The 16,056-nt window shown below is 39.5% G+C and overlaps 2 protein-coding genes across 2 annotated transcripts; one reads left to right on the top strand and one right to left on the bottom strand.

Moving 5' to 3' along the window:
• Positions 1–320: 320 nt before the first annotated feature.
• LOC130162638 (5'(3')-deoxyribonucleotidase, mitochondrial-like) lies at positions 321–5,986 on the bottom strand. The gene is made up of 5 exons (XM_056366410.1): positions 4,754–5,986; positions 3,906–4,006; positions 3,216–3,276; positions 2,984–3,098; positions 321–2,293 (listed from the first exon to the last, which is right to left on the bottom strand). Exons 1-5 carry the CDS (start codon positions 5,027–5,029, stop codon positions 2,154–2,156), a joined length of 693 nt encoding a protein of 230 aa, XP_056222385.1. The 5' UTR covers positions 5,030–5,986; the 3' UTR covers positions 321–2,153.
• A 620-nt stretch (positions 5,987–6,606) lies between these two features.
• On the top strand, positions 6,607–15,952 carry cops3 (COP9 signalosome subunit 3). Its single transcript, XM_056366409.1, has 12 exons — positions 6,607–6,778; positions 7,785–7,914; positions 8,839–8,951; positions 9,623–9,672; positions 11,668–11,760; positions 12,047–12,226; positions 12,420–12,560; positions 12,938–13,111; positions 13,884–13,970; positions 14,262–14,375; positions 14,508–14,588; positions 15,101–15,952. The coding sequence occupies exons 1-12, from the start codon at positions 6,724–6,726 to the stop codon at positions 15,152–15,154; spliced, it is 1,272 nt and encodes a 423-aa protein (XP_056222384.1). The 5' UTR covers positions 6,607–6,723; the 3' UTR covers positions 15,155–15,952.
• The last annotated feature ends 104 nt before the right edge of the window (positions 15,953–16,056 follow it).

Here is a 16,056-nt window from a genome sequence, read left to right on the forward strand (position 1 = left end):
GACAAAAAGTCCAACTGTGCGCTCAGGAATGAGGCACAAAAATAACTTCATACTTTTACAGTAATTACTATAAATGTTTGCTCAGAATATAAACTACAATCCAGTCTCCTGGAAACACTTCCATTGTGTTGTAGGACTGAATTTGCAGCATTTTCTCACGTGTAGCAAAGTTGTGCTATAGTTAAATGGACAGAGGACTTAAGTCATATACAACTGTTTTTCTTACACATTCTGAACTTTCCAAACTTTGGTCAAAAGCTTTTTGTGAGTTCATGTGACTTTTGCAGTGTGGACCCAAAAGAATCAAGTATGAAAACAAAGAAAATGAAATGCACCTTTAATTGTACACCAAAAACAGAGAGGACCGTTACAAGTACCTCGGTTCTCCCGTTCTTCTTTGTACGTGGATTTAGTGAGGTGGAACAAGACGCAGCATTAAAACATCCCATGGACAGAGTTTGAATTTGCACATTACACTAGGCACAATAACACAGCACTAAGCACATCTTCCATTACACATATTCAGTATCCACCACATTCTTACTACAAAAGCACATTCGCATCAACAGACCAAAATCAAAAATGGCCGGACAGAAAAATGGCCAAAATGCATTCTCATTCAGCTTCTGTGTGCTTACAGGAAACCTACAGTAACATGAAGCAGAAGCTAGCAGCACTTAGCCCAAACAGACAAATGCTGTGCATAAACTGTACGCTATCTTTACAGTCAATATGTATTTTAAATTCACAAGAGACATGCTGAAAACAAATACAAATAGATTTTATTGTGTCGTGGAGGTACTCTGTAAGTCAAGTGTTTTAACCCTATAACTTGACACAATGTGCTTATGTAAACAAGTTAAAAACAGAAAGTAAGAAAAAGACAGATCTAATTGAAAACAGCATAGATCAAGACTGCTACTTATACAAGAGGAGATGTTTGACATATACTGTGTAGGTATTTTCTCATTTTAGTGTTTTTAAAACGGGCAAATTGCTTAAGAGTTAACGAAAATCGAATAAAATACTGTGTGCTCGACTGGCTGTGTGGAAGTAGGGCAGGTAAAAACAAAATCTAACAATATAAATCATCTCTCTCTTTCAGTTTTACTTGATTCTTAAATCAGAAAATTAGTCCTATGTTCATGAATTTCAATAAACATCCTTTTTTCATCTTTTAATATTTCTTATACATATACAGTGCACATTTTTCAGCGACTGTTATTCTGATATATTCTACACTAGTGGTGGTTTTGGCAACATGCATATGTATGTGTGGAATTCTCAGACTTTAACCAGCATTTTTTTTCATCACCAGTCTATTAATAAAGATGCATAGATCATCATCATCATCAAAAAAAAAAAAGCACCAATATACAGTACCAATATGAGCTCTTCAAAAACCTTTAGAGGTATTTCTGTATGTGTATATTTGCATTTACATTGCTGACAGTGGTGTGGTACACTCCCAAAAAGTACACGTAAAATAAGGAGTTAAAAATAAACAGTTGCAGAGTTTGTAAGTCGAGGTCATTTTCCTATGTTTATGTATTGCACATGCGCGATGCTACCAACGGCTCGTGGAGACTGTTTATTTAAATGAGAAAATTTCAGTGTGTAGTGGCGTGCCTTGTTGTTGTGAGTGAATGACTCATTAATGCAACACACTACTGAGAACTACTGATAAGCCTTTTGTGAAGAGGACCACGGATAAAACGCTCCAGTGGCTGATATTAGTGTGATTTTCTAATGGAAACGTTCCACATTGAGAACCCGAATAAAACGCACAGGAAGCAGACGCGTTCAAATCTGCTCCTTTACTTCACATGGATCCACTTTGACTTTTCGTGTAACAGTTATCTCAGTCAAAGAGGTTAAAATGTGGATCACACCCGGTCTTGTAGCGCCCCCTTGTGGACGAGTTAATGTCATCTCCCAACACAGTTCAATGAGTGTCTGCTTTCGTGTACAACATCGAACCTCTATTTACCTTCCTTTCTCAGGAGTATGGCAACGCCTCTGCAAGACAGCGACCGCTCCAGGCCTCGACCCCCAGCGGTGTGGTGATGATATCGGTGCTGCGGTGGTCACCCAAGAGAAACGTCCCCTAACCAGGAAGCGGAGCCGCTGGGCTCTTGCGCGGAAGAGGTCGTTCACTGCCTCTTGCTGTCCAGGACGGCCCTCCAGTCGTCCGACCAAGACAGGAGTCGCCTCTGGGAGGGGCCGATGGGTAGATGCTTGTTGTGGCAGGCGGTGAACAGGATGTGCTCCCACGTTGGTTGGAGCTCCACACCTGATCAGGATCACACGTTAAGCACATATGTTACATGTGGAAGTAGCTTAAGCTAAATCCGTATTGTAAATCTACTTTATTCTCTGTTCTGTAGACACGACATCTATTGCATGTCTGTCCATCCTGGAGGAGCGATCCCTGCTCTGTTGCTCTTTGGGACGTTTTTCCTTGTACGTTTCAAGGGTCTAAAGTCAGAGGGTGTTGTAATGCTACACAGATTGTTAAATTTCTGATTTGTGACATTGGGTTATATAAATCAAATCTGTATCAACACCCACATGACATTTTATCTGCATGTTGTTCATTTTCATGCTATTCTCTGAAATGTATTTACATTTTGATCCTGTTCTGTCACTACCCTTTTGTCTGATAGTCAGGTTGTGTCAGTGGTTGTCCAATCAGAGTTTAGCATGTGTAATTAGGCCGACTGAGACTGAGGATTTCTCCACATGATTTGGGCAAATTACACGGCAGCAACCTCAGCCAACATTACCTACAATAGTTAGCTGAAGTTAACTTAATTAGCTAGAGAGCTAAAGCTGATCAAATCTGCCAGAAAAATCATCACTGTCAATCCATTTGTTACATAAATCGCTGACTCCATTAAAATGTTAATTAGCAAGCATTTTTGTTGTTGTGACAACCGAATCACTGCATGTTCACACACATTAACATGTATACAGTCCTCACCTAGAATGTCGGGCTTGTCGTCTATGAGGATGTCTCCGGAGACTATTGTCTTGTCCCGGGTCAGGATGACCTGCTCCAGAAAGTCATGGCCCAAATGCTTCTCTACCCAAGCGTACTGGACGGACACACACACACACACGCACACACACACACACACGCACACATGCAGCAGATCTCATTAGAAATAGGAAACACAGTAATCATTTCCAAAGAGCACTGGCAGAAGACTTACCTTCTCATACGGGCAGTGTTTGTAGTGCTTTATAGGGCTGGTACATATAAAGACATCTGTGCTGCAAAAATAAGGACAAAACAACACAACCAGAGAAGAAAATGTAAAAACATACAAACATTTTTATATTCCAGCTGCTGAAACCTGACAGCCACGCTCATGAGTCATTGGAAATATTTGATATCTTGGCTTTTTGGACAATGTATTCTTTAATTATATTATAAAATCGACTTTTATCGCAGCACTACTAAACAAAAGCACTACAGATTTAATAATAATACTCAGACTTATTGCACTTTTATTGCACATAACTCTAAAACTAGGTGTTGTAGAGTTTCAGCTTCAGTCTTTGCAATAAGTTCTGCAAACCACCAGATGTCACTGTGCTGCTGTTTGAAGCTTCACAAGGTGTCATCTGCCCATCACTACAATTTAGAAAAATTATATTTTCTGTAAAGTAATAAAATGCCTTTCTAGAGGTGAATTTGTATGTTGTATTTCTCTTGCTTCCACAACATATTTATCATATTTAACATCACATGTATGAATGTATGAAATTCATGCATTCACATATAACAGCTGCTGGATGTGTGCTAGATTAGCTATATCATGCAGAACCCCATAATATAAGATGACTGCAGTGCACACAGGTGGAGGTTCACCTGCAATAATTGCATCTTCAAGACTTACTTATCCATCTTAGCCATCTCCTTGACTGCCTCCACTCCTCCTGGCAGGGGCTCCAGCTCCATGAAGAAATCTTTGGATTGCCAGATACTGATGGCTTTTTCCTGGAGTCAAAGCACACACATGCATGCAGCTTATCACTAATCAGTGTACATTGATCTTTGCTTTAAGTTTTGAGTGTGTATCCACGTGAGTGTGCATGCGCTCTGGAAGAGGAATGTCCAAAAATTCATAAAGACCAGTTTTTCGAGGTCAGTTAAATATATACCTTGACAGTGACAAAGCAGCAAAGAACTGAGCAAAACACCCTCTGTGTTTATCTCCACCTTGCCGAGCATAGACCTTGCACCCTTGACCTGATTTACAATCTCTATGTCATATGACATGATAACAACCAGGGAAATGCCGTCTGCAGTCTTTAAACTACTGTCAATACACTATATTTGAATTTTCCCTAAAACATCTGCACTGTGCATCTGCCCTTGGCAAGTAGCCAGCCAGTCAGGAGCAGAGTCCATAATACACTGCAGGTGAGGCCATGGGTTATTCATTCATTTAATATTCGCAGACTGATTTCCAGGCTTTCTGTCCCCTTGTACACTGCACACACATATTTGTTATTTCAATAAATCAAAAGCAAATAAAAGTTGACACCCACTGACTTGAGAGCCTATTGGAATATGTTTCTGAGGGTACAACAATATTTCATGTTGGTAATTATCAAACTTCAACTTATAAATCCAACAGAGCCCCGCCACTATCAGGGATATGTTCTTGTGAATTTAATTCTGGTGAAATCTAATTATTTTAAGTTATTTTACTGGGTGCAAACATGCATGCATGTCACTTACACTCAGGTCACTCCTCAGCTTCCCATACTGCGTTGACACCCAAAACCCTCTCCTGTCATCCAGGGTGATGTAGGGATCGTCAGGATACCTGGCCCGGTACTTCTTCAAGAAACCCCCCTCGAAGTCCGCCAGGACCCCGTCCATGTCAACCAGAACCCGCAGTCTGTTACCGGAGAGAGGGGAGGAGGACGACATGTTTACGCAAATCCTCTTGAACGGATCACGAAGCAAAGTTTTTCCTCTTCCGAACAGGCGTGTAGAGCTGGACAGTATCATTGTTGACCGAGGAGACTGGAGCAGCACCGGCCACAGTTTCTACCGTTAACACTGTCCAAACGGCGAAACTGGAGATGAAATCCGCATGAACGTCGAGAAGTTTTCCCAAATTACTGCGACTGTTAAAACTGTGTCGGTACTTAACACTGGTTGTGTTGTTTTATTGTCTTTTCATGAATTTTTTTTTTTGTTTTAACGGCTGCTTTAACTTTATTTGGGCGGCTCTCTCTGCCAAGTCAGTTACAGCTGAGCTAACGGTCAGTAGCTAACTTTAGCATAGCAGCGGCCAGGTCAAATGTAACATGCCTTTTTTACAGTGTTCTGGGAGCTGTTTGCATCGTTTTGTCAGTGTGTATTAACTGCCCGGCAGCTACTCGCAGTCTCTCCCGAGCCCACAGCATTTCTCACAATGACTGCTGGAGCGACCGAAACTGAAACGAGAGGTGAACATCTGGTACTGCGGCACCAAGGTGAGAAAAGCTCCGCAGTGAGAACAAACTGTACTACAATCCTGCTCGCAGCAAAGATGGTTGTGCTTAACAGGATGGCTCACTCCACTCCTGTTTTCAATAAGTGAGATCTGTGTACAAGTCACAATTTGCAGTTTTACTATATTGCAGATTAAAAAGAAGAAAATGATACAACATTATTAGTACTATTAGTATTATTATTATTTTCAGCATGATTATTATATTATAATAGTATTGGTAGTAGTAGTAGTATCATAATAAAAGTGTAAAGGGTGCATTTTTAAGCATTTGAGGCATCATTTGTGAATTCTGTTTAAATTTGACAAGTAATACCCAATTTTAAATGGATAAAGTTATTTCTTAAAATGACTGGATGATTGGATTGAAGGAATGACTCAAGATTTCAACCGTGTAACATTTTTCACCCTACTATGAAGTTTTTGGGATCCACTGACTGATATTTGAAAATGTGCCAAAAATAAATGTAATATTTTCTGTACTGTTTTTTTGCTCATCTTCAATTATTGTAATGATTCACTGTAACACTTAAAAATAGGTTAGTTGTCTAACCAAAGAGTAAGGTCCTGGGTTTGAACCCTGAATATGATAAGCAGTATAGAGAATGGATGGGTGGATATGAAATGTACCCAGTTCCCCAGTTTTCAAAATAACAGGTCAATACTTATGCATTTCGTTAAAAAAATACAACAATCACAGATAACATAATCAACTATTGCTTTATCTTGTTTTTTAGACGTACAAGAAACTTTGGTGTCCAGTTTACATTCAGAGGATGCTTTAAATTCAGTTCGATAGGAGCTCTTTCATCTTCTAACATCTTTGTTAAAAACCCGGTAAATTGTACGTCAGTTCCTGTATTTCCTTTTTCCTAAAGGAAAAAACTTTCGGGGCAGCCTTAAATTGACTCATTTAGTCCTTTAACACATTAACATGCACAATAAGTTACAATTTCATAATAAAAATAATATTACGAAAATCGTGGCCACTGTGTAACAAATACTATCAGCAAAACATGTATCTGCCACTTTAAGAATCCAATGGTCGGTTCGTAAATCTCGTTGCAGTCTGTTCTGCTCATATGATCTCGCGATAGCTTCACCTCAGTGGCGGCTGTGTGGCCCCCTGTCTCAGTCCGGACGGAGTTGTTTCTGACGTTTGAATGAAAAACAGTGCAAATTACCTCCACTTTGGACCCAGGAAATAATGGCTTCAGCCTTGGAGCAGTTTGTGAACAATGTGCGGCAGCTCTCCGCTCAAGGTAGGGTTGCTAAACTCATTCGAGTGGGAAGTATTAGCTGGTTAGCTAGCATATGCTATCCAATGCCTTGCCGATAGCTAGGTAGCCAAACTGGTCAGAGCCCTCTTTTTGCTTTATCATGTAAACACACCATTAAAATGACTTTCTCTGGCTGCGAGAGTTCTGTAAAGTATCAACAGAAGATGCGTTAGTACACTGTGACGCCACGGATAACCGCGAACTAAGTAGCTTATCAAACAAAATGTCAAAATCATACTTTTTGTTTTTGATCTAGAAAATAAATTCTGGGGACTGCCTACCGGTAGTCCCGCCCTGGCCCCACATGATTGGCTGGCGAACTGAATTAGCGAATATCATTGGTTCAAAGTCATCTGTCAATCCCCCTTGCATTACCTCTGTTGCAAGGCCTTTACAGGACACTTGACCGGCCGATTTATATTGAAATACTCGGCCGCAGAACGATGGTTATAAACAATTTTCTAAGTCAGTTTGTTTTGTACATTTGTAAAGAATAACCACTCTGCAGTCGTAGACAAGAAAATTACAAATTTGCCTTTTGTTTTACCACTCAAACAATAAAGAAAATGTTTCAACATACTTGAAAGAATATATTGCCCTCTACTTCTTGGTGGATTTAATTAATTTAACCTCATTATTTACAATTACTGCGGTAAGGGGAGTGTTTAAATAACATATCTAGTTTTGGTAACCATTGCAGTTACATCTTTGAGCATGTGTCCTTCTAATGTGCCACAGCATGTAATAAGCCAGTGCTGTAGAAACTTAGTGATGTTAAATCCAAGTACATATAAGTACATAAATTAAGAAACAGCAGGCCTACGTAAAAACAGTGATTTCTAAAATGTAATCTGTATCTTGCACACTGTCTTAGATATTTTGAGATATGTGTCTTTCCAACGATCTAAAGGGCTTGCAAGAAGGTTCAAAGAGGTTTACTTTCTCTATTTTTTTTCCTCCCCTCCACCTTGCTTTCTTCTGCCCCCAGGCCAGATGACTCAGCTGTGCGAGTTGATCAACAAGAGTGGGGAGCTGCTGGCCAAAAATCTGTCCCACCTGGACACGGTGCTGGGGGCTTTGGACATCCAGGAGCACTCCCTCGGTGTGCTGGCTGTGCTGTAAGTAGCCTCCTTCTTCACTAACTTTTTCCAGGTTTGCCACCATCATACCCATGGTCAAAAACTTTTTCTCGGTCTCTAGTGAAATTTGCTGCTGTTGATTTGTTAAATTCTGTCTTATACTGTGTTTTTCTCTACACCCCTGCCTGCATTATGCTCCTTGCTTCTGCTCCACTTTTCTCTTAACTGGGGCAATAGATTGTGTTTTTGTTATGTCTGTTGAAGGTCGTATTGTACTTTTTGTGATGAATAGGGTAGAGGTAGTGGAGCTTGGCAGAAAGAAATAAGGAGAGACACACAACTTTGTTGCTAGTCCATTTGTTATTATGTCAGTTGAAATAAAACACATAGATAATTGAGTATTGCTATGACTTTTATTATAGGCTACCTGTTGCATGTAACACAGAAAAATTGATGTAGTCTTGAAGCAGCTGAAGGCTACCTGTTGCATGTACATCTATTAATGAAGGCATGAAACAGTTGATCACTGTAGCCGTGGGGAATTATTTATTCTGTTATTTGGAAAGTCAAGAAATGCCTGTGCCTTCAGCATTTACAGTTATGAAACTTACTATGATTTTAAAAAGTTGAGTTGCACCTACACAAAACCCACAACTAGGAAAAACACTGAATAAAGGAGTTTTATTATTAATTAGCTATGACCACACTAGGTATTATTAGTTCACATCTGCATCCCAAACCTCAATACTTCAAATTCTTGACCAGTATTATTCCATGCATTTTTCACATGGAAAACTTAACATGTGGAATTGATCTAAAAAAATAAACCATCCAATTAAGTATTTTCATTCCATTTCCATTCCACATACCAAAGTGTTGTTACCGGTTAAGCTTTAAGGCCTGCATCAAGGTCTCCTTGTTGGAGGGAATGTTTTTTGCTGACCTCCTCCTCTTTTGTTCCAGATTTGTGAAGTTCTCCATGCCAAACATCCCTGACTTTGAGACGCTCTTCTCGCAAGTCCAGCTCTTCATCAGTACCTGCAATGGGGAGCACATTAGATATGCAACAGACACTTGTAAGTCCTGACTAACCAAAACTCTCGCTCCTCGATTGTTTAGGAAGCATGTTGGTCTCCTGAGGGTTTTTTCTATGTTGCACAGATTCATGCTACACTGATCAACGTTCTGTTTATTGTGTCGAGAGCATTCGCTCCATTAGAATATGTACAACTCTGCCACGTTTTATCTAAATTATACCCACTTCTTCACATGCAAGTGATTTAATTAGTTTTGGCCACATATCATGTACAGACTGTGTGTCTACTTACAAGTGTTGTAAGATGTTTTTCAGTATCAACTAAAAGTAAGAATACATTTTATTGTGTTGCAATGTTATGGCATCTGTAATGTGGATTGTGGGTGTGTTTGTATTGTATTAGTACTGTAGTGTGGTGTTCAGTAGTATCTACTGTTGTATACCACGTTCTATTTCTACTAAGTTCTTGATCTCAGATAAATTATTACAATGAAGTAAGAGTTTTGTTTAGTTAACTTGTGGAAAATGTTGTGATTGTATATATGAACTCATTTGTGTTACATAAATTGCATTAAAGTATAGATACACTATGTCCTCTATAGATGTGAACAGTGCATGATAGTTAATCAACTGCTAATCTGTCTAGAACAGTCAATCATCAATTTACATTGAACATTGTCCTTTCCTTCTCTCCCTTCCCTTCCCTTGTAGTTGCTGGTCTTTGCCACCAGTTGACAAATGCCCTTGTAGAGCGGAAACAGGTAAGACTGTTAATTCTGACTAAGGTGGGAGTGAAATGTCTGATTATATATCCTTAGAGAGCTTTAATTTAAAATATCTTTTTAAGCTCCAAATGAATCAGTATCCAATGTAGGGTGTTAGATGAAAGATGCATATGCTTATGTGTTATCTTTAAGAGTCAGCACTAATTCCCCAGATCTGTACAGGAAAATGTATTTTCTTCAGTGGCCACTCCTTTATAATTTATGCAAATTTCTCATGCTGTTATGTTTGTCCAAAACTGTTTGTTTTCATTCATGATTCACAGCAGCCTTTGCAGTAGTCTGCAGTGCTGTGGTTTCTAAGGAAGACTGAATTGTTTGAATAGCAGCTTTAAATGCAGAATGCAAATAAGTTTAATTAATTTATTTCGGACTAGTGTCTGTTTCTATAGTTTTTATTTATTTATTCTGTCTGCCTCCAACTCCAAACACTAGCCAAGCGACCATGGACTCTTTATCAGCAACAGTGATCTCTATAATTTTCAGTCATAATCCTTCTTTCTCTTACACTTATGTGCTGATATGTCCCCGTGTAGACACTCACGATGCACTTTATTAGGAACACCTGTTTCCCCTCTTCTTCATGCAATTATCCTGTCAGCCAATCATGTAACAACAGTGGAATGCAGATGCAGATCAAGAGCTTCAGATAATGTTCGAATCACACATTGGAATGGGGAAAAATTGGATCGCAGGGACTTGGACTGTGGGAAGATTGTTGGTGCCAGACGGGCTGGTTTCACTATTTCTGAAACTGCTGATCTTCACGCACAACAGTCTCTAAAGTTTTTATACAGGATTGTACAAAACACACCCAGTGGGCGGCAGTTCTGTGGATGGAAATGCCTTGTTGATGAGAGAGGTCAGACTGTTTGGAGCTGACAGAAAGGCTACAGTAACCCAGATAACCACTCTTTTACAATAGTGGTGAGCAGAAAAGCATCTCAGAATGAACAACACATCCAACCTTGAGGTGGATGGTTTACAACAGCAGAAGACGTCAAGTTTGACGGTGGCGGTCTGAAGGTGTGGGGAATGTTTTCTTGTCACACTTTGAGCCTCTTAAAACCAATCCGTCATGGTTTGAATGCCACAGCTTCAGTACTGTTACAGACCATGTGCATCCCTTTATGACCACTTCCAGCATGATCACTCACCAAGTCACGCAAAAGTTGTCTCAAGCTGGTTTCACGAACACGACAATGACTTCAGTGTATTTAAATGGCCTCCCCTCCCACCTTTGGGATGTGGTAGAACAGGAGATTGGCAGCATTAACGTGCAGCTGACAAATCTGCAGAAATGATGTGATGCAGTCATGTCGAAATGGAACAGAATCTCAGCATAATGTTTCTAACATCTTGAAGTATGGTGTTCCTAATAAAGTGCCCTTCAAATTTTAAACAGTTCTTGACAAAACACACACTCAGCTCCTCTGCACTAGAATCATATGACCCAAGTCTTTGTTTTCACATAGAGAAAGCAAAAGGACCACTTCCTTCCACCTGAATACGTTTGTTCGTGTTGATGTTTTTGTGGTTTCCGTGATGTTCTCATTACTGTGAAGTGTCCTTGTCAACTTGCCCATTTTATATATATAAATATAGATATAGATATATATATATACACACACATGGTGTTTTAAAGGGCACTGCGCAGTGTCTCGAGAATGTAACTCGTGAATGGGTGAAATGTATCTAATGAAATGTTCCATGCATCTTGCTGCAGAAGCAATTTACCTCTTGGGGACAGTGAAACAATTAAATTTAAATCCTATTTTTCAAAACAGTCAGGGCCAAATGAGTCATCCTACTACTACTACAGCACCCAAGAGTGGCATGTTTTTCTTCTTCTTCGTCTTGATCTAAATATTTAAATGCATTTTAAAGTGTGGTACAGGTCTAGGCCATTTTCAGTGTGTTAGGATCTCTAAAGCAAGCTGCAGCTGAATAACTCAATATTTCCTTTTCTTACAGCCATTGAGGGGTGTCGTTGTCCTAAAACAGGCGATAGACAAAATGCAGATGAACACAAACCAACTTACCTCAGTTCATGCAGACCTGTGTCAGGTGAGTCAATGCCCCTGCTGCATCTTCATCATGTCTGTAATCTTAAAAGGCCTCGTGCTTTCACTTGCACATTTGATTTAGCTACTGAATGTGATCAGTTAGGCTGTGTTATCTGTAATCAACATCTACTCCTTTTGTTTTTGATGGATTCTCCTTCCCAAGTGCACTCATGGTTGAATATGCAGTTCATGGGCTGTTGCATTATTCAAACACGAGCTGAGGCGCAGTTTAACCATGTCCAGTGTAACCTGTCGGTCATCCTCTCTACATACCTGTCTCCCTGCAGCTGTGCTTGTTAGCAAAGTGCTTCAAGCCCGCCCTGCCCTTCTTGGAGCTGGACATGATGGACATCTGTAAGGAGAATGGAGCCTATGACGCAAAGCACTTTTTATGTTACTACTACTACGGTGGCATGATCTACACGGGCCTCAAAAACTTCGAAAGAGCACTGTATTTTTATGAACAGGTACTTTATTGTGTTTTATTGGCACTTACGTTATGTAGTAGAATTTCTTTTCAGAAAATTGCCCTCTAATGTGACCAGTAATTGTTGTGAATTTGTCACTTGTACCCATGTGTATTGCCTGAATACACATTAAACTGTCGGTTTCTCTGTGGCGTTTCTGTGAATGATAACATTTCTAATTTTCCCCTGTCAGGCAATAACCACTCCAGCCATGGCAGTGAGCCACATCATGTTGGAAGCCTATAAGAAATACATCCTGGTGTCACTCATTCTCCACGGCAAAGTGCAGCAGCTGCCCAAATACACCTCACAAATAGTAGGGAGGTTCATCAAGGTAAGGACGCATGGAATGGGTGAAATGAAAAGTATTTGGGCTTTGTTTAACCCTCATAAGGTTTCAATACTTAGTAATTGGTTATCAGGATTGATTCACGGGTAGAATTTCATTTGTACTTAAAGACAGAGCTGCTGTTCATAGAATGAAATAAAAGCACAACGGTAACAGAAAATGCTGATGATCATGAAAAGTTCCTCTGTAAGGCTTGTTGAGTTTCCATGCACAGTAGCTAATGTCCATCCACCTCTGAAGGAAATGCGGGAACTTATTCAGTAATTGTTTTTGCTTTTATTGTGAACACGTTGTCAAAGCCACTTAAGATCTATGCATGCAGCTTATCTTTATATTTTGCTGTTTGTGTTTTCCTTCCTCAGCCCCTGAGCAATGCATACCACGAGTTAGCTCAGGTTTATACCACCAACAACCCGGCAGAGCTGCGCAGCCTGGTCAACAAACACAGCGAGACCTTCACACGAGACAACAACACAGGCCTGGTCAAACAGTGCCTCTCCTCCCTCTACAAGAAGAACATCCAGAGGCTAACAAAGGTGGGTGTGTGGATGTGTGTCTGTTACACGAGCACGTGTCTTTTACTTCTATATTAACACACACACACACACACACACATGAGAAAAGTGTGAGTGAAAATCTTCCAGTCATCGCTCATGCCACGAACCGTACTGTATGCTGGCGATTATACTCGGGCTAGGAATGATGTTTAGACTTTACATTAGGCTGCGCACAAGGCATGAATTCACTCAGTCGCGGTGTGTAAGAGCGAGAGGTGAGTAATCTACCAGTGTAATGTGTGTATCACAATATGAGAGTTGACACATTTTAATACTTCGCTTATCTTGATATCACAATGTTGCTCATAAAGGCTTCACTACAGTGAGCTGCTGAGTCTGAGAAAATAATGATTTAAAAGTTGCACATTTCATTTACAAACTTTAGCATGTTGTAGAAAGTATAAGATATTTATGAAATAAATGTTTTTGTGTGAGATTTTTAGCAACAACTGGTTGGAAAATCTCCAGTATTATTGGTCCAGACCCCTGATGTGATATGGACCTAAAATAAATATATACAATAAAATAAATGTTTTAAAATGGTTAGGATTATTATTGTTACATACTGCAGGGCAGAACTGAAAAAAATGAGATATAGAAATGTCAATTACTTGTTAAACCACAGTCACAGTTATACTGAGGTATTTGATCGAGCCCGTCATGCTTGGCAGAAGTTGCAGGAACTGGAATCTAATGTTTTGATTCTGATTCTGTTTGAATATCTGTGTCTCTCTTACCGTGTCTCCTGCAGACCTTCCTGACACTGTCTCTGCAAGACATGGCGAGTCGAGTGCAGCTGTCAGGCCCCCAGGAAGCAGAGAAATACGTCTTACACATGGTGAGTTGGTCCAGAGTGACTAAAGTATACAAGTATCTACGCAGTACATTTATTTTATATCTTTTATTATATTTTAGCTTTTTTGTATATTTGGGGGGCACATCTTACACAGCAGATGGTGAGGGATTTGTTTGATTTATGTATCGTAAAAAAAAACAAAATAAAACAAGTCCAGATGGATTTAAAGGTTTTAAATGTACCTTTCCATGAGTTTAGTATCAATTGGTGCAGTTTGTGTTTCGATTTGTGTTTTTTTTTTTTCCTCATGTTGCTCTTTGTGCTTCTTTGTAGATTGAAGATGGCGAGATCTACGCTAGCATTAACCAAAAGGATGGTATGGTCTGCTTCCATGATAACCCCGAAAAATACAACAACCCAGCAATGCTCCACAAAATTGACCAAGAGGTGAAGATGCCCCTCTCTATTTTCAGTTTTCAGTCTTGCTTTGAATTAACTCTTAATCTTATGTTTGAATCCTTTGGTATTATTATCAGTCACTACTTTTAAAGTGAAGTTATGTCATTTCTGTCTTTCCAGATGTTGAAATGTATAGAGCTGGATGAGAAACTAAAGTCTATGGATCAAGAAATCACAGTAAACCCACAATTTGTGCAGAAGGTGAGACAACATCAAATATGTAAATATTAATAGTTTTTTCCGATATTTGGACTTTTTAACGTATGTATGGGGTGGGTTTTGCTCTTAAATATTTCTGTGTGAATGTCATGTGTTTTATGTCTCAGTGGAAGATTTGCAGTCTTACAGTTTATGGTACAAAGATTCATCCATATTTGGTAGAATGATGAATGGAAAGTAGTCACAATTGCATAAAACATGCACTTTTTGGTGTCACCGGACATATAACAATCCCAAACAGGATATAAGTCGTTCAGGAGTGTTTCTTGAAGTAGATTTTTCTTGAGTTGTCTAAAGTGATTTTCTGAGCAAAAAACTGGAATGCAGGTATCCACATAATTTAGTTGTATAACTGCTTCCTGGAAAAGGCCACTGGTTAGTCCCAAAACATAAAACAGCCAGTACAACAGTGACACTGTAGCAGAAACCTGTTTGCAACCAGTTATTGCGTCTTTTGCGTCTGTCGACACGTGACACTTTTTTGCCCCCCACAGAGTATGGGATCGCAGGAGGATGATGTTGGTAGCAAAACATCAAGTTACTCCTGAGGGGCCTTGGACAGGGAGAGAACGCTGCAGCCACCCAACACGTTCTTCCCAGGATGGGTTGGATTTTTTAAAAGAGGAAGACAAACATTCTATTGCATAAGGACATTGGTCAAGGAAAATCTAATTGTGTGGAATGATGATAAATTTGGTTATTCTTTCTTCACAGTGTCTTAAGGATAACAAAAGATCCTTACAGAAAAGGAAAAAAAACATTACAATTTTGTCAGTGTTTTATTTATCAATGTTCAGGTTGGAGCGCCACTGCTACATTAACAGAAACCACAATAATAAAAACTGGACTTATTTGTTCCAAACGTATGTGTGAATAATCTCACTGTTTGTTTTGGTTCTGCTGCATGATGGCCGTAACTCGAGGGCATTACATATGAGGTAAAACATCTATGGCTGACGAGGAATAAATCTGATATATTCTACATTTGTAAAGACTGATCGTTTCCCTCTCACTCCTTTTGGTTAGAATGTAGATATCATTGATAGCGAAACTGTACACGTGTACATGCCCTTGACCAAACTCGGCACAATGGAGGAGTCGTTCACAATCTGGTGCACTGTTTTGTTTTTTGTTTTTTTGTTTTTGTTTTTTTCCTTTTTTTGGGGTTTTGTTTTGTTTTTTAGGTCGGATCCACTAGAGGTCGCTAGAGCACTGTACAGAAAACCGTTTTGACAGCTTGTTACTACAAGAGGTGAAGTCAACAGATGAATCCAAACTGTCATGTCATTTGGGAGCTTGAGCTTTGCGATTGTGGATCTGTTAATAATAAATTGTTTAAGAATATAGTTCTGGGTTTCATGCCTTTGTGAAAAGATTCTCATCCGCTTGGTTCTGCATGTACTATGATGTGGATATGAATTTCCATCCACTCTTGATTGTCACATTTTAA

The sequence above is a fragment of the Seriola aureovittata genome, chromosome 21, assembly GCF_021018895.1.
Source record: "Seriola aureovittata isolate HTS-2021-v1 ecotype China chromosome 21, ASM2101889v1, whole genome shotgun sequence".
Taxonomy (NCBI): domain Eukaryota; kingdom Metazoa; phylum Chordata; class Actinopteri; order Carangiformes; family Carangidae; genus Seriola; species Seriola aureovittata.

Excerpts from the sequence above, each read along its gene's own strand:
- LOC130162638 (XM_056366410.1), bottom strand. The coding sequence starts at position 5,029 with ATGATACTGTCCAGCTCTACACGCCTGTTCGGAAGAGGAAAAACTTTG. Across the intron at positions 3,277-3,905 it reads GAGATGGCTAAGATGGATAA|CACAGATGTCTTTATATGTA; the intron begins GTAAGTCTTGAA and ends TTATTTTTGCAG. Across the intron at positions 3,099-3,215 it reads AACACTGCCCGTATGAGAAG|TACGCTTGGGTAGAGAAGCA; the intron begins GTAAGTCTTCTG and ends GTGTCCGTCCAG.
- cops3 (XM_056366409.1), top strand. The coding sequence starts at position 6,724 with ATGGCTTCAGCCTTGGAGCAGTTTGTGAACAATGTGCGGCAGCTCTCC. Across the intron at positions 6,779-7,784 it reads GCGGCAGCTCTCCGCTCAAG|GCCAGATGACTCAGCTGTGC; the intron begins GTAGGGTTGCTA and ends TTCTGCCCCCAG. Across the intron at positions 11,761-12,046 it reads TTCATGCAGACCTGTGTCAG|CTGTGCTTGTTAGCAAAGTG; the intron begins GTGAGTCAATGC and ends GTCTCCCTGCAG.